Source organism: Microcaecilia unicolor, chromosome 11 (assembly GCF_901765095.1).
Source record: "Microcaecilia unicolor chromosome 11, aMicUni1.1, whole genome shotgun sequence".
Taxonomy (NCBI): domain Eukaryota; kingdom Metazoa; phylum Chordata; class Amphibia; order Gymnophiona; family Siphonopidae; genus Microcaecilia; species Microcaecilia unicolor.
In genome coordinates this window covers 94,737,794-94,761,092 of record NC_044041.1, presented here as the reverse complement: position 1 = coordinate 94,761,092, position 23,299 = coordinate 94,737,794, and the positions used below count along the sequence as shown (strand labels likewise).

The following is a 23,299-nucleotide window of genomic DNA, read 5'->3' as shown; positions in this document are numbered from 1 at the left end:
CCCTCTTGCAGGGCCCCCCTCCCCAACCCCACCTCTCTGGTCTCAGGACCATCGCCCTCTCCCCTGCCCCCCCTGTAGCCACCCATGTCCAGCGACCCTCCCCTCCCGGCGCATCAAACCCCCTCGCCACCCGCAGCTGCCAGTGGTAACGCTGTCCGTCTGCTGCTGCTTCTCCTGTTGAGCAGCAGCGGCCGCTACAATAAGAAAAAAGTGATAAATGTTTTTAAACCCAGCCCAAATCATTCGCAAATGCCCAAGTCTTAAAACGCAGTCTCTGCAGCCACTCCTCCGGGGTCTTACTCCAGTGACAGTGACGTGGAGGCGAGAGGAGGAGCGGCTGCAGAGACTGCGTTTTAAGACTCTGGCATTTGCGAATGATTTGGGCTGGGTTTAAAAACATTTATGGTGTTTTTTTCTTTTTGTAGCGGCTGCTGTTGCTCAACAGGAGAAGCAGCAGCGGCCGGACAGCGTTACCAGTGGCAGCTGCGGGTGGCGAGGGGGTTTGATGCGCCGGGAGGGGAGGGTCGCTGGACATGGGTGGCTACAGGGGGGGCAGGGGAGAGGGCGATGGTCCTGAGACCAGAGAGGTGGGGTTGGGGAGGGGGGCCCTGCAAGAGGGGAGTGGGGGCTCACACTTACTCACTGTCTCTCACATAACGTATGGTAACCCTAGTGAAAAAGGCTCGTTTCTGACACAAATGAAACGGGCGCTAGCAAGGTTTTCCTCGGAGTGTGTATGTTTGAGAGAGAGAGAGAGTGTGTGTGAGAGATGGAGTGTGTGTGTCAGAGAGAGAATGAGAGAGAGACAGAGTGTGTGTGTGTGTGTATGAGAGAGAGAGTATGTGAGAGACAGTGAGTAAGTGTGAGCCCCCACTCCCCTCTTGCAGGGCCCCCCTCCCCAACCCCACCTCTCTGGTCTCAGGACCATCGCCCTCTCCCCTGCCCCCCCTGTAGCCACCCATGTCCAGCGACCCTCCCCTCCCGGCGCATCAAACCCCCTCGCCACCCGCAGCTGCCAGTGGTAACGCTGTCCGTCTGCTGCTGCTTCTCCTGTTGAGCAGCAGCGGCCGCTACAATAAGAAAAAAGTGATAAATGTTTTAAACCCAGCCCAAATCATTCGCAAATGCCCAAGTCTTAAAACGCAGTCTCTGCAGCCACTCCTCCGGGGTCTTACTCCAGTGACAGTGACGTGGAGGCAAGAGGAGGAGCGGCTGCAGAGACTGCGTTTTAAGACTCTGGCATTTGCGAATGATTTGGGCTGGGTTTAAAAACATTTATGGTGTTTTTTTCTTTTTGTAGCGGCTGCTGTTGCTCAACAGGAGAAGCAGCAGCGGCCGGACAGCGTTACCAGTGGCAGCTGCGGGTGGCGAGGGGGTTTGATGCGCCGGGAGGGGAGGGTCGCTGGACATGGGTGGCTACAGGGGGGGCAGGGGAGAGGGCGATGGTCCTGAGACCAGAGAGGTGGGGTTGGGGAGGGGGGCCCTGCAAGAGGGGAGTGGGGGCTCACACTTACTCACTGTCTCTCACATACTCTCTCTCTCATACACACACACACACACTCTGTCTCTCTCTCATTCTCTCTCTGACACACACACTCCATCTCTCACACACACTCTCTCTCTCTCAAACATACACACTCCGAGGAAAACCTTGCTAGCGCCCGTTTCATTTGTGTCAGAAACGAGCCTTTTTCACTAGGGTTACCATACGTTATGTGAGAGACAGTGAGTAAGTGTGAGCCCCCACTCCCCTCTTGCAGGGCCCCCCTCCCCAACCCCACCTCTCTGGTCTCAGGACCATCGCCCTCTCCCCTGCCCCCCCTGTAGCCACCCATGTCCAGCGACCCTCCCCTCCCGGCGCATCAAACCCCCTCGCCACCCGCAGCTGCCAGTGGTAACGCTGTCCGTCTGCTGCTGCTTCTCCTGTTGAGCAGCAGCGGCCGCTACAATAAGAAAAAGTGATAAATGTTTTTAAACCCAGCCCAAATCATTCGCAAATGCCCAAGTCTTAAAACGCAGTCTCTGCAGCCACTCCTCCGGGGTCTTACTCCAGTGACAGTGACGTGGAGGCGAGAGGAGGAGCAGCTGCAGAGACTGCGTTTTAAGACTCGGGCATTTGCGAATGATTTGGGCTGGGTTTAAAAACATTTATGGTGTTTTTTTCTTTTTGTAGCGGCTGCTGTTGCTCAACAGGAGAAGCAGCAGCGGCCGGACAGCGTTACCAGTGGCAGCTGCGGGTGGCGAGGGGGTTGATGTGCCCGGGGGGGGGGGGGGGGTTGATGTGTTTCGGGTGGGGGGAGGGTGGTGCTTGATGTGCTTCGGGGGTGTTTGATGTGCGGGGGGGGGGGAGGGGTTCTGCAGTGCTGCGTTTGTAGTTTTTTGATACGCTGCTCCCTGCCACTTGCTCCGAAGTGGCTGGGAGCGGCGCACTGATTCCCAGGCAGGGGGGTAGTAGGGAAACACGCGGAGCAACTTCCTCTGTGTGTTTCCCTACTCCTCCCCTTGCCTGGGAATCAGCTGTGAGTGACGTCATCCTGGCTACGGAGCCTAGCTCAGCAACTCCAGGAGCCACGGACACAGGCAGTCCCACATTAGAACGTTGGTGGTGAGAATTATTATATAGGATGGGGCAATATTCAGTTCACAACGGTCAGTGATTTCTGAAATGCTGACTGCTGTCAACAGATGTGGGTCCAGATTTTCAGGAGCAAGCCATATCCAGATGGTTTGCACTGGATATCCGGTATATTGGAAGAAATCTGGGTCTGGCCAGTATTTAGCACCGGTATCAGACAGCAATCCCGGCAGGTTAGTACAGCTCAAGTTATCCAGCCACTAGCAGTGAATATTGGTGGTGACCACACAACTCCTGGCACCATCTTAGTTCCAACCCTGGATTGCCCTAGCACTAATTGGTCTATATGTATCTCTTTCTTTCTTTCTTTCTTTCTTTCTTTCTTTCTTTCTTTCTTTCTTTCTTTCTTTCTTTCTTTCTTTCTTTCTTTCTTTCTCTCTCTCTCTCTCCTGCTTGAATTTAGGGAGGGAAGTTTGGTTTCTGACGTGCAAAGGCAAGTCGTTCCACAATTCTGTAGTGATTTTCAGCGGCACTGGCCGGTGAAGTGTGGCTGAATATTGGCATGACACCCAATTAGCTTGCTTTAACCAGGTAAAAGCCCCCCCCCCCCCCCCCCCCCCCCCCACCCCCCCCCCCCCCCCCCCCCCCCCCCCCCGCAAACTAAAACTAAATTGGAGAACAGCAGCATCCAGATATAAAATCAAATTAACAGATGCCAAAAAGCTCTATTACACCAAACTGATTGACATGACATCAGCAACACCAAACGTCTCTTCTCAATAGTTGCCAACTTAACAAACGTTGAGGGAATCGCCATCCCAGCTCAGGAATCTGCTCCAACAGCAGAACAACTAGCCCTCCATTTCAAAGAGAAAATCACCAAAACCAGATGGTCTGAATTATATCGACTAATTGGGAAATTCTCCAAATCCTACTCCCAACTAGACATACGCTCAACAAACCTGATGAGCTGTGTCTCTCCAAAGTTCAAATCCATTATCTACAACTGGCAGACTGACTCCATCTCCAGATGTTCCTTTCCACCATCAATGGGAAATATTATCCAAAAAAACAAGCAAGAATCAAGGGCGAATATGAACAACTATCGACCTGTAGAATCCATACCATTCCTGATAAAGCTAATGGAAGGAATAGTCGCCGTACATCTAACTGAATACCTGGAGGGATTCAATATACTACACGGCTCACAATCAGTATTCCAAGCAAATTTCATCAGTGAGACCACTCTGTGTGCTCTGATTCATGATATAAACATCCTTAGGGCCACAGGGAAGAAAGCACTCATCATGCAGTTCAGCCTCTTAAGCGCCTTCAATGTGGTAGATCACGAATTACTCCTAATGATCCTAAACAACATTGGCTTAACAGGTCACGTACTAAACTGGTTTTGCGGCTTCCTAACAAGCAGATCTTACCTAGTTAGGATGAATGGAACATACTTAGAAAGATAGCCCGCAGATAGTAGCATCCCCCAGGGCTTGCCATTATCTCCGAAATGCATCTACAATAGAGAAACGGCTATGTGAAATTATAAAGGAAGATGCAATTTATTATGACGTTTCCTCTTCCGTAGAGTAGGGCAGCCACAAATGATTTTTCTAAGACTGTGACTGTGAAGGGGATGGCGTGGTGTCCAGATGGGAGGCCCAAGTGCAGTCGTGCCCCCTATCTAGAGAAATGCAGGGCAAATCTTTGAGCAGTCTAAACATTTTCTTCTCTCTGTTTTGGGGGAGAGGGCTTGGTGCATTCTGAGCCCCCCACCCTCACCCAATCTATACTCCATGCTCATCTCCCTCCTCTCTGGAGTCTGTCCTGGGGCATTGTAGAGGTCAGAAGGAGGGGAGTGATGGGAAAGGGGGGGGGGGTCAAACATTCCTCACACAATTTTGGAGCTGTTGGCAGATTTTCATAAGGGAAAGTTCTTGCTGATAAGGATTAGCTAAAGCCCTGGCTACTAGATGTGCTGACCCTCAAACCTTCAGGTACCTTCAATCATGTTTCTCCCATTATATTACACTGTACAATTTCAAAGCCTAAAGGATATAGGAATGTATGAAGAGGCTTTTTCTTACTCTCTGGGGAAAATGCTCGGTTTTAGACATGCATACCAGACATGTGAGCTCACTGCGGCTTTTGCTACAGTTTTAAACTACATACATACAAGGAATTTATTCCATTTAACCCCCCCCCCCCCCCCCTCACACACACACACACACTCAAAATGAGGTCTAGGAAATCAGGATTGTAGAGTTTCACTCAGCAGCTGTTCTGAGGAGGTAGTCTGCTTGCTTCATTCTTGTTGCCTTCAACAAAATTAGAAAGATCTTTCCCCCACCCCCGCTCAAACAAACATTAGCCAGGCTTATTTGACAATTTTCAAGTTGGATGACATGGAAAATGACTTGGGTTACCTGGTTGTGATAGCTCATATTTCCCATTTGCTCAGTTTCTGAACACTTGGTCACTGCAGAGTGGACATAGAATACAAAGCTCAGACTGTGTTGTGGTCCCATTCCCCCCTCACAAAAAAAAAAAAATTGTACAAGAAGTTCCAGTATTTTTTTTTCTCCAACCAATTGCATCTGTTCACAGTTTGCTTTAGAAATGGCTTGTGCTGTTTCATTGGTTCCACAGCTTTTAAGCCTCTGTATTAAGACTGTAGGCTCTTTTAGTGTAGACATTCGTTGGGTGATCTGTGAAGAAAGAATAAATCTTAAAGCCACCATATTACTGCTGCTGCTGCATCAGCATCATTACATCATATGATCTTTCTGGTAACTCCAAATGCAGGTGGTCATTCCCCACTTTGTTAATGCCTGGGCAGTTTCATATATTTAAAGTGCCATGCTTGCTGAGCCCTCAGTGGAGGGGGAACTGCTCATATACAGCACCAGGCACAAACCATTTTCAATTCCTGTCACACATTAAGGGGGCCCTGTTACTAAGCAGCGGTAAGCCCACAGCAGGCTTACTGCGCGCCATTTTGGAGCTACTGCCATCCCAACACGGGTAGCAGTGGTAATTCACCCCCAGGACGCAGCATTTCCGGCGCTAGCAGAAATATTCAAAAAATATTTCTGCAGGTGCTAACCTGGTTGTAATTGGGCAGCGCCACACACTACCTGATTACCGCTGGGTTAGCACGAGAGCCCTTACTGCTACCTCAGTGGGTGGTGGTAAGTGCTCCCTCACCATATGGCCACACGGTAAGTGAAATCTTACTGCATGGCCATTTATTTTTTAAGAGTTAAAAGGAAGTGGGAACCCCTCCGAAGGGACACCACCTTATAGAGGTGGAGGGGCTTGTGTGTTTCAATGACTTAGAGGGCTATGCTGAAGGGTTACCCATATCAGACAGGCCTCTGAGGAGAAACCAGACAAAGAGTGTCCCAAACTGGGAGTGGTAAGATGGTGACCTGAAGTTCTTATGCCCAGTGGCCCAGCTGCCCTCTGAAGTTTCGTCTTCTTTACGTAAATTTCCTCTCTGCAATTGCAGTTACCTTAACTGAGAGGAAGGGGACAACCGGCGGTCAGCCGCTGATGGCCAGCATTTTATCCCCTGAGCAGCAAATGCGGGGCCGCTGTGCGACGAACTGCCCACAGATGAAAGGGTTGGCGAGTCCTTTGATTAGCGCTGGCGAAGGAGCGTCGACGCTCTTGGACCTGGAGAAAACAACTCCATCGCTCCCGAATTATTCAATCACCATGTCCAAAGGAGTGGAGGAGTGAGTTAGAGGTATATGCTGAAACGGAGGACGTTTACAGCAGAACCCGAATCGGCGGAACCACTCCTAAACACCTATGAGAAATCAACTTGGAGTTTTTGACTCCCATGGAGGTTACATTGAATACCATCTGGAAGGCACTTCGGGACCTAACGGTGGCAGTAAATAATTTTGTTTCAAATATAATTTTATTAGAGAGTTACATGGACAATTCAACTGAACCCTTTGAGAGTAAAAAATTGATATAACAAATGATTCTACATGAGCAAGAAGTGGTTATGATAATAGACCAGAAATTTTGAATAATAAAATGAATATTATTATAGTTGATTAATATCGAGATTATTGTTTTTCCCAGAGTTCTGGGTATGACTCCTAAAGTTTTCCTCAGAAATATTTCCTCAAATTATTACTTTAAAAGGAGTGAAGCCTGTGAAAACTGGGATTACTTTAATCAGTGGGATTTTGAATTAGAGACTTAAGTATAAGTATTGTTAAATAACTTCTGGTTTTTAAAAGAGAGAGAACGTAATCAGATGTATTATTTCTAACTAATATTGGACAATAAGTATGTTTTTCATTGAAATGATTTGACTATACACCATATTGGCCTTGAAGAAGCCAACCAGATGATCAATGTGGAATAATGAATTAGACGAGTAATATCTGGGGATAATCAGGTTAATACCACGGGGGGTTTTTTTTCTGTTTACTGTTTAATTGATCTCCTTATCTTGTTTCACTCTCCCTATTTAGTGGTCTAAGGAAGAGAATAGAATTACCTGACTGAAATAATTCCTACATATTACTTTCTCTGTATTTCCAGCAAGTTGTTTTATCGCTTGTAAAAATTTAAATTGTTATAAATAAAAATAAAAAAAAAGGAAGTGGGAAGTGGACCAATGACTCCAGGGAGACGGGATACTGATGTATAAAGTACCACTTTATTCACAGACTCGACACAGTACCGTGTTTCGGCCACAGGCCTGCCTCAGGAGTCTTAAATGATTCTGGTACTAGGAATCGTCTGAAAGTTAGGTGGTCTTGAAAAAGACCTTTGAATGATTGAAACAGATACAGATTAGTGCAGGGCTGTTTTTACCTCAGCTTAGTAAAAGGGCCCCTCAAAGTCCAGAATTACAGAGGGAATAAAATTGGGTTGATATTTATTGCCTGTGGCAATAAATATTTTTAGATTGAGTCACTTTTTCAGTTTGTGAAACTATGATCCTTACTTTAGAGATGCTATTCATGTTTTAGGCAACCATAAACCAACATTTGGATGTCTATAGCACATGGACGTCCAAATCCCAATTTTATAAAGCTGAAATATGAATGTCTAAACTAAAGAACATCCATATTACAAGGAGGTGTGGTCTAGGTGTCTTGGGGGTGGGATTATTGCGAGCCAAAAAATGGACATTCATGACGCATTTCAAAGGGGGAATAAATGTCTATGTTCCAAATGATGGACGTCGGGATCTAGACCTGCTACCTGGGATGTCTGTGTCAGAAAAGTGTTCCTACTGAATTTGTGTTACAGTGGAAGGATTAGGGAGGTCACCTCCTTATTCCTCCATTGGTTGATGTCCAAGTTTTTTTTTTTTTTAAGATTTGTTAACCCTCCTCCCACACACACACACTTCCCCTACCCCCCATGCTACCATAGGGACATTCATGTTTAAGTTTTGCTCCGTTGGTATTTTAAGCATCCATTTTTCTAAATGGACCTTCCTGCTGCATGTAGCCAGTGCATGAAAGTCCATTTCATCTTATATTTTAGAATAGCCTCTACTTCAGATATGGAAATCGGACCGATGAATGAGGTGATCAAATTTGCAGATGATACAAAACTATTCAAGGCTGTTAAAACACGTGTGTACTGTGAAATATTGCGGGAAGACTTTAGGAAATTGGAAGATTTGGCGTCCAAATGGCAGATGAAATTTAATGTGGACAAATGCAAGGTGATGCACATTGGAAAGAATAATCCGAATCACCATTACCTGATGCTAGGGTCCGCCTTGGGATTCAGCGCTCAAGAAAAAGATCTGGGTGTTGTTGTAATCAACACGCTGAAATCTGCTCAGTGTGTGGTAGCGGCCAAAAAAGCAAACAGGATGCTAGGAATTATTAGGAAAGGGATGGTAAATAAGACCGAAAATATTATAGTTCCTTTGTATTGCTGCATGGTGTGTCCACACCTTGAGTATTGCATTCAGTTCTGGTCGCCATATCTGAAAAAAGATATAGCGGAATTAGAAAAGGTTCAAAGAAGAGCGACTAAAATGGTAAAGGGGATAGAACTCCTCTCGTATGAGGAAAGGCTAAAGAGATTAGGGCTTTTCAGCTTGGAAAAGAGACGGATGAGGGGAGATAAGATTGAGGTCTACAAAATCCTGAATGGTGTAGAACGAGTAGAAGTAAATCGATGGTTTTTTTACTTGTTCCCTGTGCTTTTTTTTGTAGAAAAAAAGGTGCCGGTATTCATGGGCAGGCTCACCACATATGGCCCCACCCCTATTATAGCCACATCCACATTAGCCAAACCCCTTATACCAGCCATGGCGCATATAAACAGACATCATTGAAAATATTATACTAGTATAGGAGGAAAAAAATAATGTGATTTTTTTTTCATTATAAATTTCTGTAAGCTGTTACAGCTCCAGTATACTCGGTGCAAAATAAGACAGCAGATGTAAATTCTCAAATTGGACATATTCCAAACACTAAAATGAAAATAAAATGATTTTTTCTACCTTTGTTTGTCTGGTGACTTTGTTTTTCTATCCATATTGGTCCCAGTCTCTGCTCTCTTTCTGTTCTCTTAACTCCGTTTCCAGGGCTTCCTATTCCAGCTTTTGCCTTTTTCCCCATCCATGTGCAGTTTTTCTCCTCTCTTCCCTTTCCCTCATCTCCATCCATGTGCATCTTCTTCTTTTTTCTTTCCTCCCCTCCATCCATGTCCAGCACTTCTCTCTCCTCTCTTCCATCCAGGGGCTTAGCCAGACCTCAGCGGGAGGGGGGTCCAGAGCCCAAGGTGGAGGGGCACATTTTAAGCCCGCCTCCCCTAGCCCCCCCCCCCCCCCCCCCCGCCACTTTCAGACCCCCCGCCACCGCCGACCCTCCCCTGCCGCCGCTGCTAAGTACCTTTGCTGGCGGGTGTCCCCAACCCCCGCAAGCCTTAGTCTTCTTCAGTGCCGGTCTCCAGTGCATTCGCTGATCTGTGCTGAGTCCTGACATCCTGCACGCGGTGGCGGCAGGGGAGGGGTCAAAAGTAGAAGGGGCCAGAGCTAAATCTATGGGGGCCCACGCCCCCGTGGCCCCACATAACTACGCCCCTGCCTCCATCCATGTCCAGCATTTCTCCTCTCTCTTCCCTCCCCTGTATCCATATAAAGCAATAATTTTCTCTCCTCCACCTACGTCCAGCATGTCTCCTCTCTTCCCTACCCTCCCCTCTCATCCATGTCCATTCTCCTCCCTCCCCTCCCATCCATGTCCAGCGACTCCCCTCTCTCCCCTCCCATCCATGTTCAGCGACTCTTCTTTCTCCCCTACCCTCCCCTCCTATCCATGTCCTCTCCTCTCTCTCCCCTGCCCTCCCCTCCCCTCCATGTCCTCTCCTCTCTCTCTCTCCCCTGCCCTTCCCTCCCCTCCATGTCCTCTCCTCTCTCTCTCCCCCCTCCCCTCCCCTCCATGTCCTCTTCTCTCTCCCCTCCCCTCCATGTCCTCTTCTCTCTCTCTCCCCTGCCCTTCCCTCCCCTCCATGTCCTCGCCTCTCTCTCTCCCTCCCTCCCCTGCCCTCCCCTTCATGTCCTCTCCTCGCTCTCTCTCTCCCCTGCCCTCCCCTCTCTCTCTCTCTCCTGCCCTGCCCTCGTCTCTCTCTCTCTGTCCTGCCCTCCACTCATGTCCGCTCCTCTCTCTCTCTCCTGCCCTGCTCTCCCCTCCATGTCCTCTCCTCTCTCTCTCTCTCTCCTGCCCTGCCCTCCCCTCCATGTCCTCTCCTCTCTCTCTCTCTCCTGCCCTGCCCTCCCCTCCATGTCCTCTCCTCTCTCTCTCTCTCCCCTGCCCTGCCCTCCCCTCCATGTATCCTCTTCTCCCCTGCCCTGCCCTCCCCTCCATGTCCAGCGATTCGTTCAAACTCCAGCCCTCCCGCCCTCCCTCAACTCCCCGACTTTGTGTTCGTGCACCCGTGCTCCTTGCCTTGAAATCTTTAGTTTACCTGAAGTCGCAGTGAACCGACAGTAAAAGCAGCAGGCAGGCACTGGCAGGCAGGCTCGCCTCCTCGTCGCTTCCCTTCCCTCTCAGCACGTCCCACCCTCATGGAAAGGAAATTACATCAGAGGAAGGCGGGATGCGCTGAGGGGGAAGGGAAGCAATGAGAAGGCGAGCCTTCCTGCCTGCTGCTTTTACTGCTGGTTCGCCGCAACTTTGGGTAAATTAAAGATTTCAAAGCAGGATGCACGAATGGAAGGGAGTGGGCAAGTGAGCCGGACCTAACAAAAAAGGTGCCGGTATGCCGTACTGGCACAAATAAAGCACTGCTTGTTCCAAAAGTACAAAGGCTAGGGGACAATTGAGGAAGTTACATGGAAATACTTTTAAAACAAATAGGAGGAAATATTTTTTTATTCAACGAATAATTAAGCTCTGGAACTCTGCTGGAGTAAGTGGTAACAGCGGTTAGTGTATCTGGATTTAAAAAAGGTTTGGACAATTTCCTGGAGGAAAAGTCCATAGTCTGCTATTGAGACAGACATGGAAAGTAACTGGCTTGCCCTGGGATTTGTAGTATGTAGGGTTGCCATGATTTGAGTTTCTGCCAGGTACTTGTGACCTGGCTTGGCTACTGTTTGGAAAACAGGATTCTGGGCTAGATGGACCATTGGTCTGACCCAGTATTGCTACTCTTATTTTCTTATGCTATATCTATCCCCTTCTAAAATACAGTACTAGCCAAACTTGAGATGTTCCAATCTAGACGTCTCTAGTTCCATTTGTACATCCTTTTTTATTTGACTAACTTAATATGTTTTTTGATTAGCTTTCGAAGGTAACCCTTCAGATCAGAAAGAGAAGGGTTAACTTTGAAAAGTAGTGCTGTAGAAATGATTGGTAGTAGTAGTAAAACTAATTTTAAAAATGTATTAAATTAGTCCAATAAAAAAGGGGTATCGTCTTATTTTCTTTTCTCTGTTTTGATTTATTTCTATTTATTACCTTTAAAAGTGGACTAACTCGGCTACCACACCACTTTACATCCTTTCTAAAATGCTGTTCCACAGGTCTGGCTCTGATAACGCTGGCATAACCTTCCTAGATTTCCTGCCAGATTTTAGTTTCTTTATTATATAGGGAAAGATCAAGAAATAACACAGCATCTGGTAACAAATGAAAACGTATGTGCAAACCTTCCTTTTCTAGTTTTCTTTATGGATTTTATTTTTGTAATGTTCTATTGCAGGCGTTTGGAAATGCGAAAACAGCCCACAACAACAATTCCAGCCGCTTTGGGAAATTCATTCAAGTCAACTACCTGGAGAGTGGCATTGTGCGGGGGTAAGTCAAATCTGCAAAATCAAATGCGCTTCTCGATTTAGCAAAGTCTGGCCTAATTCTCAGTTAAAGATGCTGTTCAGTTTGGGATATTTTTTTGGTAGCTTTTTTGCATTCTGTGCCTTTATTAAAGCCTTCTGGTATACATAGTGACTCAGGTTTGCTAAGCAAAAGCTGAACACAAGTGCCATGCTTGAGGGATGGGTGTGTGTTGCGGGATTAGAACCCTTACCTTACAACCTGTTGTCTATGCTTTTACACATCATACAGTCATAGATGTATAGGGCTGGATGGACCCCCCATGAAGCCATGTGCTTCAACTCCTCTACCTCAGACAGGTTCTGCTGTAGCTCTCCAGACAGAAGGTTGTCTAACTTGCTCTTAAACTTCTTCAGTGGGGTTTGCCTCACATGTTTTGAGCCAGGGGCTGAGTACCATGAAATAGAAGACATGGGTTTGAATCTGCCAATCTTTGGAGTGCAGCTGGGATTGGACATGTTACAGGGGGTGTGAGGGGTGGTGAAGGCAGGTGCCACTCCTGTCGCAGCTCCTGACAGCCACAGGGAGAGATACTGAGGGATCCGCCCTTGATGACCAGGCTGTCGCCTGAGGTAGGGCAAGTTCTAACGAGGATAGAAGGGGTTTCGAAAAATAAATAAAACACAAAACCCTCCATTGACAGATTCCTCTCCCTCCCTTGGTAATATGTTCCTACCCCTAAAGTCAGAAAGTTGTCCTGAATTCTCCCTAACTGCATTTAAGTCCATTACTACAGCAGGAACGCCAAACACAAACACCGTGCTCAAAATATACTAGGAAACTGCTCCACCTACATTTCCAGGCATGAAGTAAGTTTATTTTTCCTTTTTTAGATGCATTTTTGAACTTGCAAGCTATTCATGTCCTCATAAGACAAGTGTGGCAACTCCAAGGTCAGGAGAACATCTGCAAGCCATCATCTGGTCGGTGTTTTGAAATGCACCCTATGTAAATTCTTCAGGCCAAGGCCGCCAAGAGATAGATCCCGGGGCAGGGCCGCCGCCACCCCCCCCCCCCCCCCCCCCCCCCCCCCCCCCCCCCCCATTACCTTCCTGTGTCTCCTTCTCCCTCGCTCTGTCACTGTCAGAGATCCTGTGTGCTGGGACCCGGGTTATCACATTAACGTAATCACCCGGGTCCCTACACATAGGAGCTGGAGAGAGATAGACCCTGGCGCTAGGACCGGGGAGTCTTGCCACCCCATTTGGCGGCCCTGCTTCGGTCTAGGGTCACCAGCTGGGCACCCTGTCACTTGGACCAGTTCCTTGGAGTTGTAATTAGCCTTTCTCTAAGTTTCTGGGACATCCATGTCCCATTTTGTTCTTTTATGGGATATCTATTGGTTAGTATGATTGCATGAAGAGATGTTCTCGAGAGTGGAGGAAGCCCAACTACATATGTCTAGTGTCTTAGTACATGGAAGAGGCTTTTGGGAGAAGAGGTATAAGTAACTTTTTTATTAAATGTTATGCAGCATTTGATTGTATGATACAATCTGAGCTTTTGGCTTTTGCATTTGATGTTGTGTATGCTATGTAGGCTGATGTATTGGCTGCACATTGTGTCTGAAATGAGCCACTGCATGCAATTGATGTCCAGTTCTGTTTTGTGGTGGAAATAAATTTTGGACTGAACCAGGACTAAGTGGACATCCATGCTTTGGATGACACTTGAGGTGTGTCAATGAGTTGTGTGTGTGTGTGTGTGTGTGTGTGTGTGTGTGTGTGTGTGTTTGTGTGTATCTCTAGTTGAATTACACTTAACCCAGGATCACCTTCACTTCAGGGAGCAGGTGAAAACCTGGTGCATCTCTCGGGCTTTCAATTGACTGTGCTATGAACTCGTCTTAGGTATCTGGCCTGGTACTTTAGAGCTTCCCTAGAACAGTTTTCAAACCTTGACTAGCATTAACAGACACCCTGGTATATCCCCAGTATGCATATGGAATCTGAGAAAGCGCTGATGTTTCGGGTATCTCATGGGACAAAGATAATATCTTGGCTCCTGAATTTGCAAGTTCTGATTTGGCATTTAACTTAGCAGAGTTTTAAAAAGGTTTGGATGGCTTCCTAAAGGAAAAGTCCATAGACCGTTATTAAATGTACTTGGGGAAAATCCACTATTTCTGGGATAAGCAGTATAAAATGTTTTGTACTTTTGGGGGATCTTGCCAGGCATTTGTGACCTGGATTGGCCACTGTTGGAAACAGGATGCTGGGCTTGATGGACCTTTGGTCTTTCTCAGTATGGCAATACTTATGTACTTATTTATTGCGTAGTGTTGTAAACTGCTTGTCTGAGAAAGTTGCTTTCTTCTATGGGCTGTTGGTACTTTGGAGTGGCCCTTAATATGGGTTATGTGTTTTCTTTGGTCTTGTTCTGTCTGTGTATAACGTTTTTCATTCCAGTTAGTACATAGTGCTGTCTGTAAGGCTTTTATTTGCTATGGGTGCAGTTGGGCGCTGGGATGATGCGCGCTAAGCGTGAATTCTATAAGGGCAGTTTTGCGCTGAACTGTCTTTATAGAATACTAGCTTAATACATTTTAGGAGCGAGTATTTATGCCTGCCAAAGGCTGGTGTAAAAGTTCTCACCTAATTATTGTTAGGTGCAGAAATGTGGAAGTATTCTATAATTCAATGTCTAAATCCTGCAAACTCCCATGACCCTCCCTTGACCACACCCACTTTGGAGTTACGCACGAGATGAATTAGGGACGCAGATACACATAACTCGTAATTAGTGCCAATTTTCGCTTGTTAAGGTTAATTACTTGAAGCAGTTATCTGCAATCCGCGCCCAGAATTGCACACCTAACTAGGCTACCTATAGAGAATTTGGGGGTCTGGTCTCTGTCCATGTTTGCTTATTGCTGTTTACATCATCTTGGGTGGTTTTTCCTTTTGGAGAGGTGGGTAATAAATGCATAAATTCATGGTACCACAGCCAGTCTGGTTTGGTTGGATCCAGTTCCTTTAAAGAAATGTGTGGTACTATTGTGAACGTAGTAGCTTAATGGATTTGGAGTGGGAAGGAAGGGACCTTTTAAGAGGAATCTTACAAACTTTCAACATTATAACATAAAGACCGGGGACCTTTAGACCATAAAAACAACAGGGCAGTGCCCGAGAGCCCACTCTCCCCTAGCCTCCATCTAGTTTAATCACTGTTGATAGGTGGTTAAGGGCCCATGACCTTTATTGCCCAGGAGCCCAAATCACTGTCAATTTGCCCTTGCATAGAGGTGACTTTTTATTTGGTCCAGGGCATGCACTTATTGTGTCTGGTAAAATCCTGCATAGTATAGCATGGGCTGCAGTTCAGTTTTTTTTTTGTCTTCTAATAATGTTCTCACCCTGCCTGGACAAATTCCATCATGGCTTAAAAATAAGAAAGCGTGTTAAGCTGCTTTTATTACCAAAGCTTGGCCTTCGTCCCTAAGCTCCGCTTCCTTCCGATCTGAAGTTGGCAGATCTCCCGGGGAGTGTGGGTGAAAGGCCCACAGTGCCAGTTTGAGAGAGTGGGAAGGGGTAGCTGGCCATGACACACCAGGCAAGGGGAGCATTAGGCAGAGGGGTTGGAGCAGTGAGGAAATGCCAGCTCCCTTCCCACTGCCACTTCCTTTCTTTTTCTGTTGCTCTGAGCTCATCCAGCAGAAGAGGAACAGAAAAGTGGCTTTGAATCTCTCTCATGGGCTGAGTAGCTGAAGATGATTCACATGAAACCAAATGGTGATGGCCTCCAGCTGGGGTTTCCCCTGTTAATTCTCTGCCTTTGCTGCGAAATCCTATGAATCCAGGAAGTTGTGCTTCTGGTTTGTTTTTTTGTTTGTTTTTTTTTTTTGGGGGGGGGGGGGGGGGGGGAGTTAAAATGTAAATTAAGGAACTGGCAAGATATTTAGGTGGTTGACCAAGTAGTTCAAGAGCAGCTAGCTAGTTCCAGGCTCATAATGTCCAAGGTTTTTTTTTTTCAACCCCCCCTCCCAATGCACTCCAGAACTGGTCAAAACTCAAAGTCTCATTGAGTACTTGGATCAGCCCAGGACTGACTAGTAACCCAGAGATGCTGACGTGGCCACACTTGTAAAAGGAAACTGAGCTTCAAAACTGAGCATTAAAAAAAATCTGTTTTGGATTGCTCTTATCATGATTCACTTAGAGGTCTCACAGCCTACCTAGAAATTATCGTTTATTGGGAGAAGTGCCCCATGCTTTCACTGAGAATGACAGGACTGTAATCGCCTGCCTTGAAAGGCACCAACAGAGTCTAAAAGGTGGCACTCGCCTTGACTGATGTCAAAATGCCCATGAATCAGGATATGTCATACAGTGACCTTCGAACCACTGGGTCATGCAGTCTGGTTCTCATTCTTCTATTTGTTAAGCTTGAAAATACACCCCCAGCCTCCTCCACAGCATTTCAGGGTGCAAAACCACATGGCCCTCTGCACAGTTGGTGCTACTAGCTTTAATTGTAGGCCCCTAAACTGTAAAAACTTGTGGGAGGCTTCTGAAATGGACTAAAGGGACCTAAACTGTATTTGTGCTGGTGGAGGGGTGGCGATATCATAGAGGCCTTCAAGTACAAAAACTTTTTTTTTAGTGAAAAGGAACATGGTATGAGGCCTAAAGGGGGTAGACTGAGAAGTAACATTAGGTAAGCTGGAGAAGGCTCACTGATGAGGGAAAGAATGATATGAAAAGATGTAACCACACAGAAGCACAGAAAGGGGTAAATTCTCAAAAGGTTGCTGAAATTTAGGTGCCGGGATGATGAATGCTAAGGGAAAGATTCTATATATGGTGCCTAAAATAAAATCCATACGGAAAACATTTTTGCCTAAGCGTAATCTGTAAGCTTTGTCTAGACTTAAGCGTGGTATATAGAATACGCTTAGTTGATATCCTAGGGCCTAAAACTGTGTGTCTAGTTACACCAACAAAAACATGGCGTAAATCCCTGCGCATAGATTTAGACGCACTGGGCCATATTGTATAACTCCGCATGCAAATTTTAGAATGCCCACAAAACGCCCATTTCCCCACCCATAACCACGCCCCTTTTTGCCTGCTTGCATTAGTTACGCGCAGTGCATTACAGAATACACTTGGTGAGTTCTATGCGTAAATTCTAATTATTGCCAATTAGTGCTCATTGTTGTTTTAAGTCCTGTTATCAATGTTAATTTGTTTGTTAGGACAGTTAAATTACACGTGTTGTTATAGAATTCTCCTGGATTTCAGTGCGGATCTCTAGGCGCGCTATGTAGAATCTGGGGGTAAGTGCAAATTCTGTAATGGCAGTTGTGCACAGAACTGCCACTATAGAAAACTAGCGTAAGTCCGCATTTACGTGTCTAACTTTAGGTGTGAGCATTTAAGCTAGCTTAATAGCTGGTGGAAATGTTTGCAGCTAACTGTAAACCTTTCTAAGGCCCTCATCCTCCTTGAAGTTGCACGTTCTGAAATTTGAGCACGCAACTTATAGAATAGTGACTAAGGGCAGTTATGTGCAGAACTCACCAATTAGTACCAGTTATAGCCTATTACTCGTTAACAGCAGTTATCAGCTTATTATTAAATTATGCACAAAACTGACTGACGTTCTAGAATTAGGGGAATAATTTATTTATTTAGATTTAGCTCACACCTTACATTCAGGTACACTGGCTATTTCCCTGGAGGGCTTACAATCTAAGTTTGTACCTGAGGGTTAAGTGACTTGCCTAAAATCACAAGGAGCAGCAGTGGGATTTGAACTGGCCACCTCTGGATGTCAAGGCTGATGCTCTAACCACTAGGCCACTCTTGCACTCCAGAATACAATTAAAATGCTTTGTGTATTTGTGAGAGAGAGAAAACCCCAAACCAAATTTGAGGGTTATCAATCCACAGCCTTGTAGTCGTGTGTCCAGGATTTCTTTTTAAAGTAATGCAGATGTTTAAAAAAGCGAAATGGGCAATTTCAAAATTCAAAAAAAGTAAATATTACAGGATAAAATTACCTTAGACTTGGATGCGTGCAAAAATCAACAGCATCTGTGGCCACATGAAAACTTCAAAGACTGGAAAGGGAGCACATTCAGGAGCTTATGGGAAGTGACTATCCAGAAAAATAAATAATACGATAGAAACTTATTGATTTTATTTTATAAATATAAATCATTATATATAGAAAAGATATATGAAATGTGCTCGGAATTGTGAAACTTTTCCTGTACCAGACTGCTTAAATAAATTGCATCATTTCACAATGCAGCCATTAATCAAAAATAATAATACTGTCACTTATCTGTATAGAGTTTTCAATGTTCTGAATTGTGCTTCGATTTCCGTTCACAGTCCATGTGCAAATCTCATGTGTCACGTGATAACTAAGGCCCCTGTTTACAAAGACATGCAGCTTTGTAAACAGGGGGTAAATGTCTTTTCTAATTTTATTCATAAAATGTTTCATACTGAACATACTGAAAATTGTTCTCTCTAAGATTCTTCAAACAGAGACTTATTCCAGTCTGTCTTCTTTAATTGATGTCTTGCTTGGCATAGTCAGGAGTCAAGCTGAAATTCTGTTTAATTCATAGAAATGGCTGTCTAATGGGAGTGGGTACCCCTCAGGTAAGTCACTCGCCCTCCCAATTTTCAGTATGTGTATTTATTTACTGCATTTGTATCCCACATTTTCCCAACTATTTGCAGGCTCAATGTGGCTTATATTGTATTACAATGACAATCACATTAATGGAATAAGAATTTCAGAATATTGCTACAGATAATGTGCATAAGAATACCATGGCAATCATATTAACGGAATAAGAACTTCAGAATATTGTTACAATTAAGGTGCATAAGGATATCATCTAAGATTAGAAGTGGATAAAATAGATAAAAACAACATAAATGAGATCAAGACAAGATACAATGTTCAGTAATGAGGATGCAGTTAAAATAAACAAATGTTCTGGTAACTAGGACGATTTGAAACATTTTAAGAGTAACTGGGGAAGGAAAAGGAGGTCTATATCATTGCCTGCAGGCTTCAGGGAGATAAAGCCTCCACATAGGGCTCAAATGCAGGAGGAAATTAAATGGGGGGTGGGGGAGGGGTGTCTTCCATGGGGAAAGAAAGCACACTGTCACTCCAGTACACTGTGAATGCAGTTAGACACTCTCTTAAACAAATGTAACAAACACATTTTAAATCAAACTAACAACTTCAAATACAATACTGGCCACAGAGTAAAGTATATGGAGCCATTTTCAAAGGCGCTTTTCCATTTGCTTGTAGAAAACATCTTTTGACATTTGCTCCCTTTCTCTGTTATGGGGAGAGAGAGGTGGGCCAAGAGCTCTCCTGGTAAAGTATTAAAGTATGTGCAGGAAGTTCATATGTAATTCCCTGTTCACACCTGCAAGTGCCCACTGGGAAGAGGAAAAATCAGCTTCTGCATGGGGGTGGGGGGTGGGGGTGTTGAGAATAGCTCTCATAATGTTCAGTTAATTACTGTTCCAGGAATTAAAAATGCACAGTGCGTTCTAAAATTAAACTGAAAAGCCTCACGTGGGAGAGATCAAAGCAACCTTTAATTTCACAGGCTGGTAAAGTTAAGTTGACAGGGAGCAACAGTATTAAGATTAAAGTTTCACCATTGCCTCTGCACCATGATCGATTGCAGACTGCTGGAATTTTGTAAAGGAATGCCAAACAGCACACATGTTTAACCACTGGGGCTTCTGATTTTATCCCCCACCTCAGCCCAGCTGTTGGAGTGATGGTCCTCAGCCAGGGGTCACAAACCACAGCTCCCTGAGGAATCTGGCTAACAGACTAAAGAGCCCCATGGGAATGGGGAATGTGAGAATCCAGTGGAACCCGTGGGATTCCCGCTGGAGTATAGTTAAAACCTCTGGTGACTCAAAAATTAGGCTTGTAATGCATTGAGAGCCAGAGAGGCCTGGAAAATATGAAGAGAGGCAGCTGGAGCCCAGAATGAGGCTTGGAATGCCCAGAGAGGCAGCTGGAACACCAGACTGGGGCTTGGAACACTCATTGGTTGAATAGTGAATAACATCCAAAAAAAACCACGGGAAACTGTCGGGTTTGAGAGGAAATGGGCTGCGAGCAAGTGTCAATTCCTGTGAGTACAGGCGGAGATGGAGGAGATTAGTTGTGGGGATGGAATGGATCTTAGCAGGTACAGGTGGGTATAGGTTAGATTCCATTAGGGATGGGTGAAATTTCTGTCCCCGTGCAACTCTAACAGACCCGAAGTCAAGCAACTGGGTGTCACCATTGAGCAACAGTGAACTTTCTCTCCCTCTGTAGGGGGCTGTGAACGCTGCACCCACAGTAACCCCAGCCCAGTGAGTGAGAGATCTCACCTGGGATCCAGGAGCACTGCACTGCAAAAATAAAAATAATATCCGTAAAGGATTGTGATCTAGGCAATGCAGACAGAATTACTCTTAATCCTGCAGTAGAGATGACCATCAGCAGCCAGTCCTGAGACATACAAAGGATTTTACCTCCCAGATTTATGGGTAGATGGACCATTTTTTACAATTCTGGTGGCCTCTGGAGAAAGATCACTATTACGCCCCTGGTCGATGGAGGCTTATAGGAAAAGTGACAGTCTTGTGATACTGCTACGTTCAAGAGAGAAAGACATGATTATTCTGGAAAAGCATGTCGCCTGTGTTCTGTTTTTGTATGGTAAAATCTGTTTATACTACTCTGTGCCTGACCATTTGGCTTGATGTGAGGTAGATGAATATGTAGAGGTAAACTTGGTAACATAATCAGTAAAGCCCACGATAAGCACAGAGGATGGTTAGTTGGGAAGAAATGAGGGGTAAAGTTGGAGGTCAGCTGGGTTCTCTGCCATTCCAGCAGAAAGTAAACTGGGCAGAATGGAAGGCCCTTTATGGCCCTCATCTGTCTTCATTTTCTATGGGGTGCATTTTCAGATATAAGTTTGCTGGTGACCAGTAACGTAACTCTGCTATCCATAAATATTGAAAGCCTATATTGATAGTACCAGTCTCAAAATATGCCTGACCATCCTGGCACAATCCATATAGTCAAGGGGCAGAATGAGGGCAGCAACCAAAAATCCCATATATAGTGGCGATATTTAGCTGCTGCACAGATAATTTATACATTTAGTTTGGGCCTAAATGAATAGTCGTGGCAGTGGTCACAGTTTATCACATATATTCACCATTACTGACTAAATGAAGAGTGGCACTGAAGATACATATTAATTTAAACACAGGTCCAGCTTTTAATTAAAATGCTGACTGTGCTGCTGAATGTTACCCCCCCCTCCATTTTTTAAGTAGCTTTTGTGCCTTAGTGAAGTTAATCTTTGGGGGGGGGGGGGGTTGATGTGTTGCAGCAACCCTCTATGGATAAAGGAAGTAAAATGCTCTATTTTATAGGAGAATCTCCCTGATACAGTTTCTTTATTAGATTGACTTTCTGTACTTTGCGACAGTAAATGCTTGTTGAACAGGTGAAACCAATCAGGCTGCTGTTTTTCTCCTGCATTAATAAAGCTTTTTTTTTTTTTAATTATTAGGGCAGTTGTTGAAAAATACCTACTTGAAAAATCTCGCCTTGTATCCCAAGAAAAAGATGAAAGGTAAGATCATGTTCCCTCACAGGATCAATACTCCTGAAGAGCAAATTGCAAGCACTTATTTCCTCACCTTTAAGGTTTACACTGCATTGATTTCAAGTACGGCCTTCCCTGCTACTCTGCCACAGACCTCGGTCCTGCCCTGTGTCACCTCTGTTTTTCCAGTCTTGTGTCTCCAGACCTGCCAGAATCTTATCCCTCGCCACTCTAGCTATTCCAGTGCTAAGCCTCTCTGTGTATAACTCTGCCAGTGCACCTCATTCCTGCCTCCTGCCACTCCAGTAGTGTTGTGCTCTCCTTGGAGCAGAGACTCCCACGATGCTGCTGTGGAGCAGTACTGGACCGTGTAGACTAATATTATTGACTGTATAACAGCAGCAAGTTCATCCATTTATCTTGTGCCTCTCTGCTCTTAGGCATGATACTATCCCCCTAGGAGACTATAACATTGTGGTTTATTAGTAGAGCAACACAGATAAATAGCAAACAGCAGTAAAGATTCCTATAAGTCCTGTGATTCTTAATAATAATAATAATAATAATAATACGGCTAATGAAAGCAAAATACCCTTACTTCAACACACACTTCGCCTTTAGTTAATCTCCAGCTAACTAAACTCAAATGTAAATTTATCTATTTATTTATTTATTGATTTGACTTATTTACTGCCTTTTTGAAGGAATTCACTCAAGGCGCTGTGCAGCAAGAATGTCAAACATAAGCAATAGACAATTACAGCAGTAAAAATGTTCCAGTAACAGTACAAAGGATGGCATAATATGTTACATTACAATGACAACACAATACACAATAAAACATTTAAATAGACAGCATAGGGTATAAGCAAAGATGGAACATATAGTTAGATAAGATAGAGTAACAGGAGTAAGAAAATAAGGGACTAATTGAAAGAAAGGTGCTTGAAGATTGTCAGCTAGGGTAGGATCACAGGGCTTGACCACATGACCTGCAGGTGGCAGTAGAGTCTTCTCCTTCAATAGTGACAGAATAGCAGGCCTGGTTACAAGGGATGGTACTGACTGACAGAGTCCCTGTATGACCTTGTGTATGGGTTTTTTTAATCAGTTATATCCTTCAAGTCATAATAGCATGGTGGAGGAGAACTGACTGAGGGCAATGGTAGACATAGGTCAGTCGTATATGAACATTCCACATCAGCATGTTGGCTGACAGGCCATCTCACTCCAACTATTCCTCTGATGCTTTTTGGTGTTCCTATTACTTCTGTTGATATGTTTAAATATCTTGGGGTTTGATTAGATTCAAAACTTAACGTTTTCTTCACAAATTTCATTGGATCCCACTTAGACTTGTAATATAGTCTATTCTGGAATCTCAAAGGCGGAACGTCAGTGTTTGCAAATTGCAGCAAGGCTACTCTGCCATGCCCAATGGAAAGATCGTGCCTCTCCACTTCTTGTTAAATTTCATTGGCCTCCTGTAGAATACCGTATAAATTTTAAAATTTTGTCACTAACATTTAAGGCTTTCCATACTGGTACCCCAGATGATTTAGCTTCTTTATTCCATATACACCTATACATTTTCTACGTTCTTTAAAAGACCATAGATCAGTTTTATCAAATCCATCTCGAACATACTGTGATTCTACTAGAAAGAGCACCTTTTATTTCAGCGCTCCTTTTTTGTGGAATTCACTACCTGCTTCTCTAAGAGCTGACACGTCATTTTGCCAATTTAAGGTTGGGTTGAAA

General features: G+C 44.9%; 1 protein-coding gene across 1 annotated transcript in view; it reads left to right on the top strand.

Annotated features, from left to right (window-relative positions):
* MYO9B (myosin IXB) overlaps positions 1–23,299 on the top strand; it is a 288,631-nt gene that overhangs the window by 109,831 nt on the left and 155,501 nt on the right. Inside the window, exons 3-4 of the mRNA XM_030219714.1 lie at positions 11,792–11,886; positions 21,503–21,565. Of these exons, the coding sequence (XP_030075574.1) occupies positions 11,792–11,886; positions 21,503–21,565 (158 nt within the window). The remainder of the gene's footprint in view (positions 1–11,791; positions 11,887–21,502; positions 21,566–23,299) is intronic.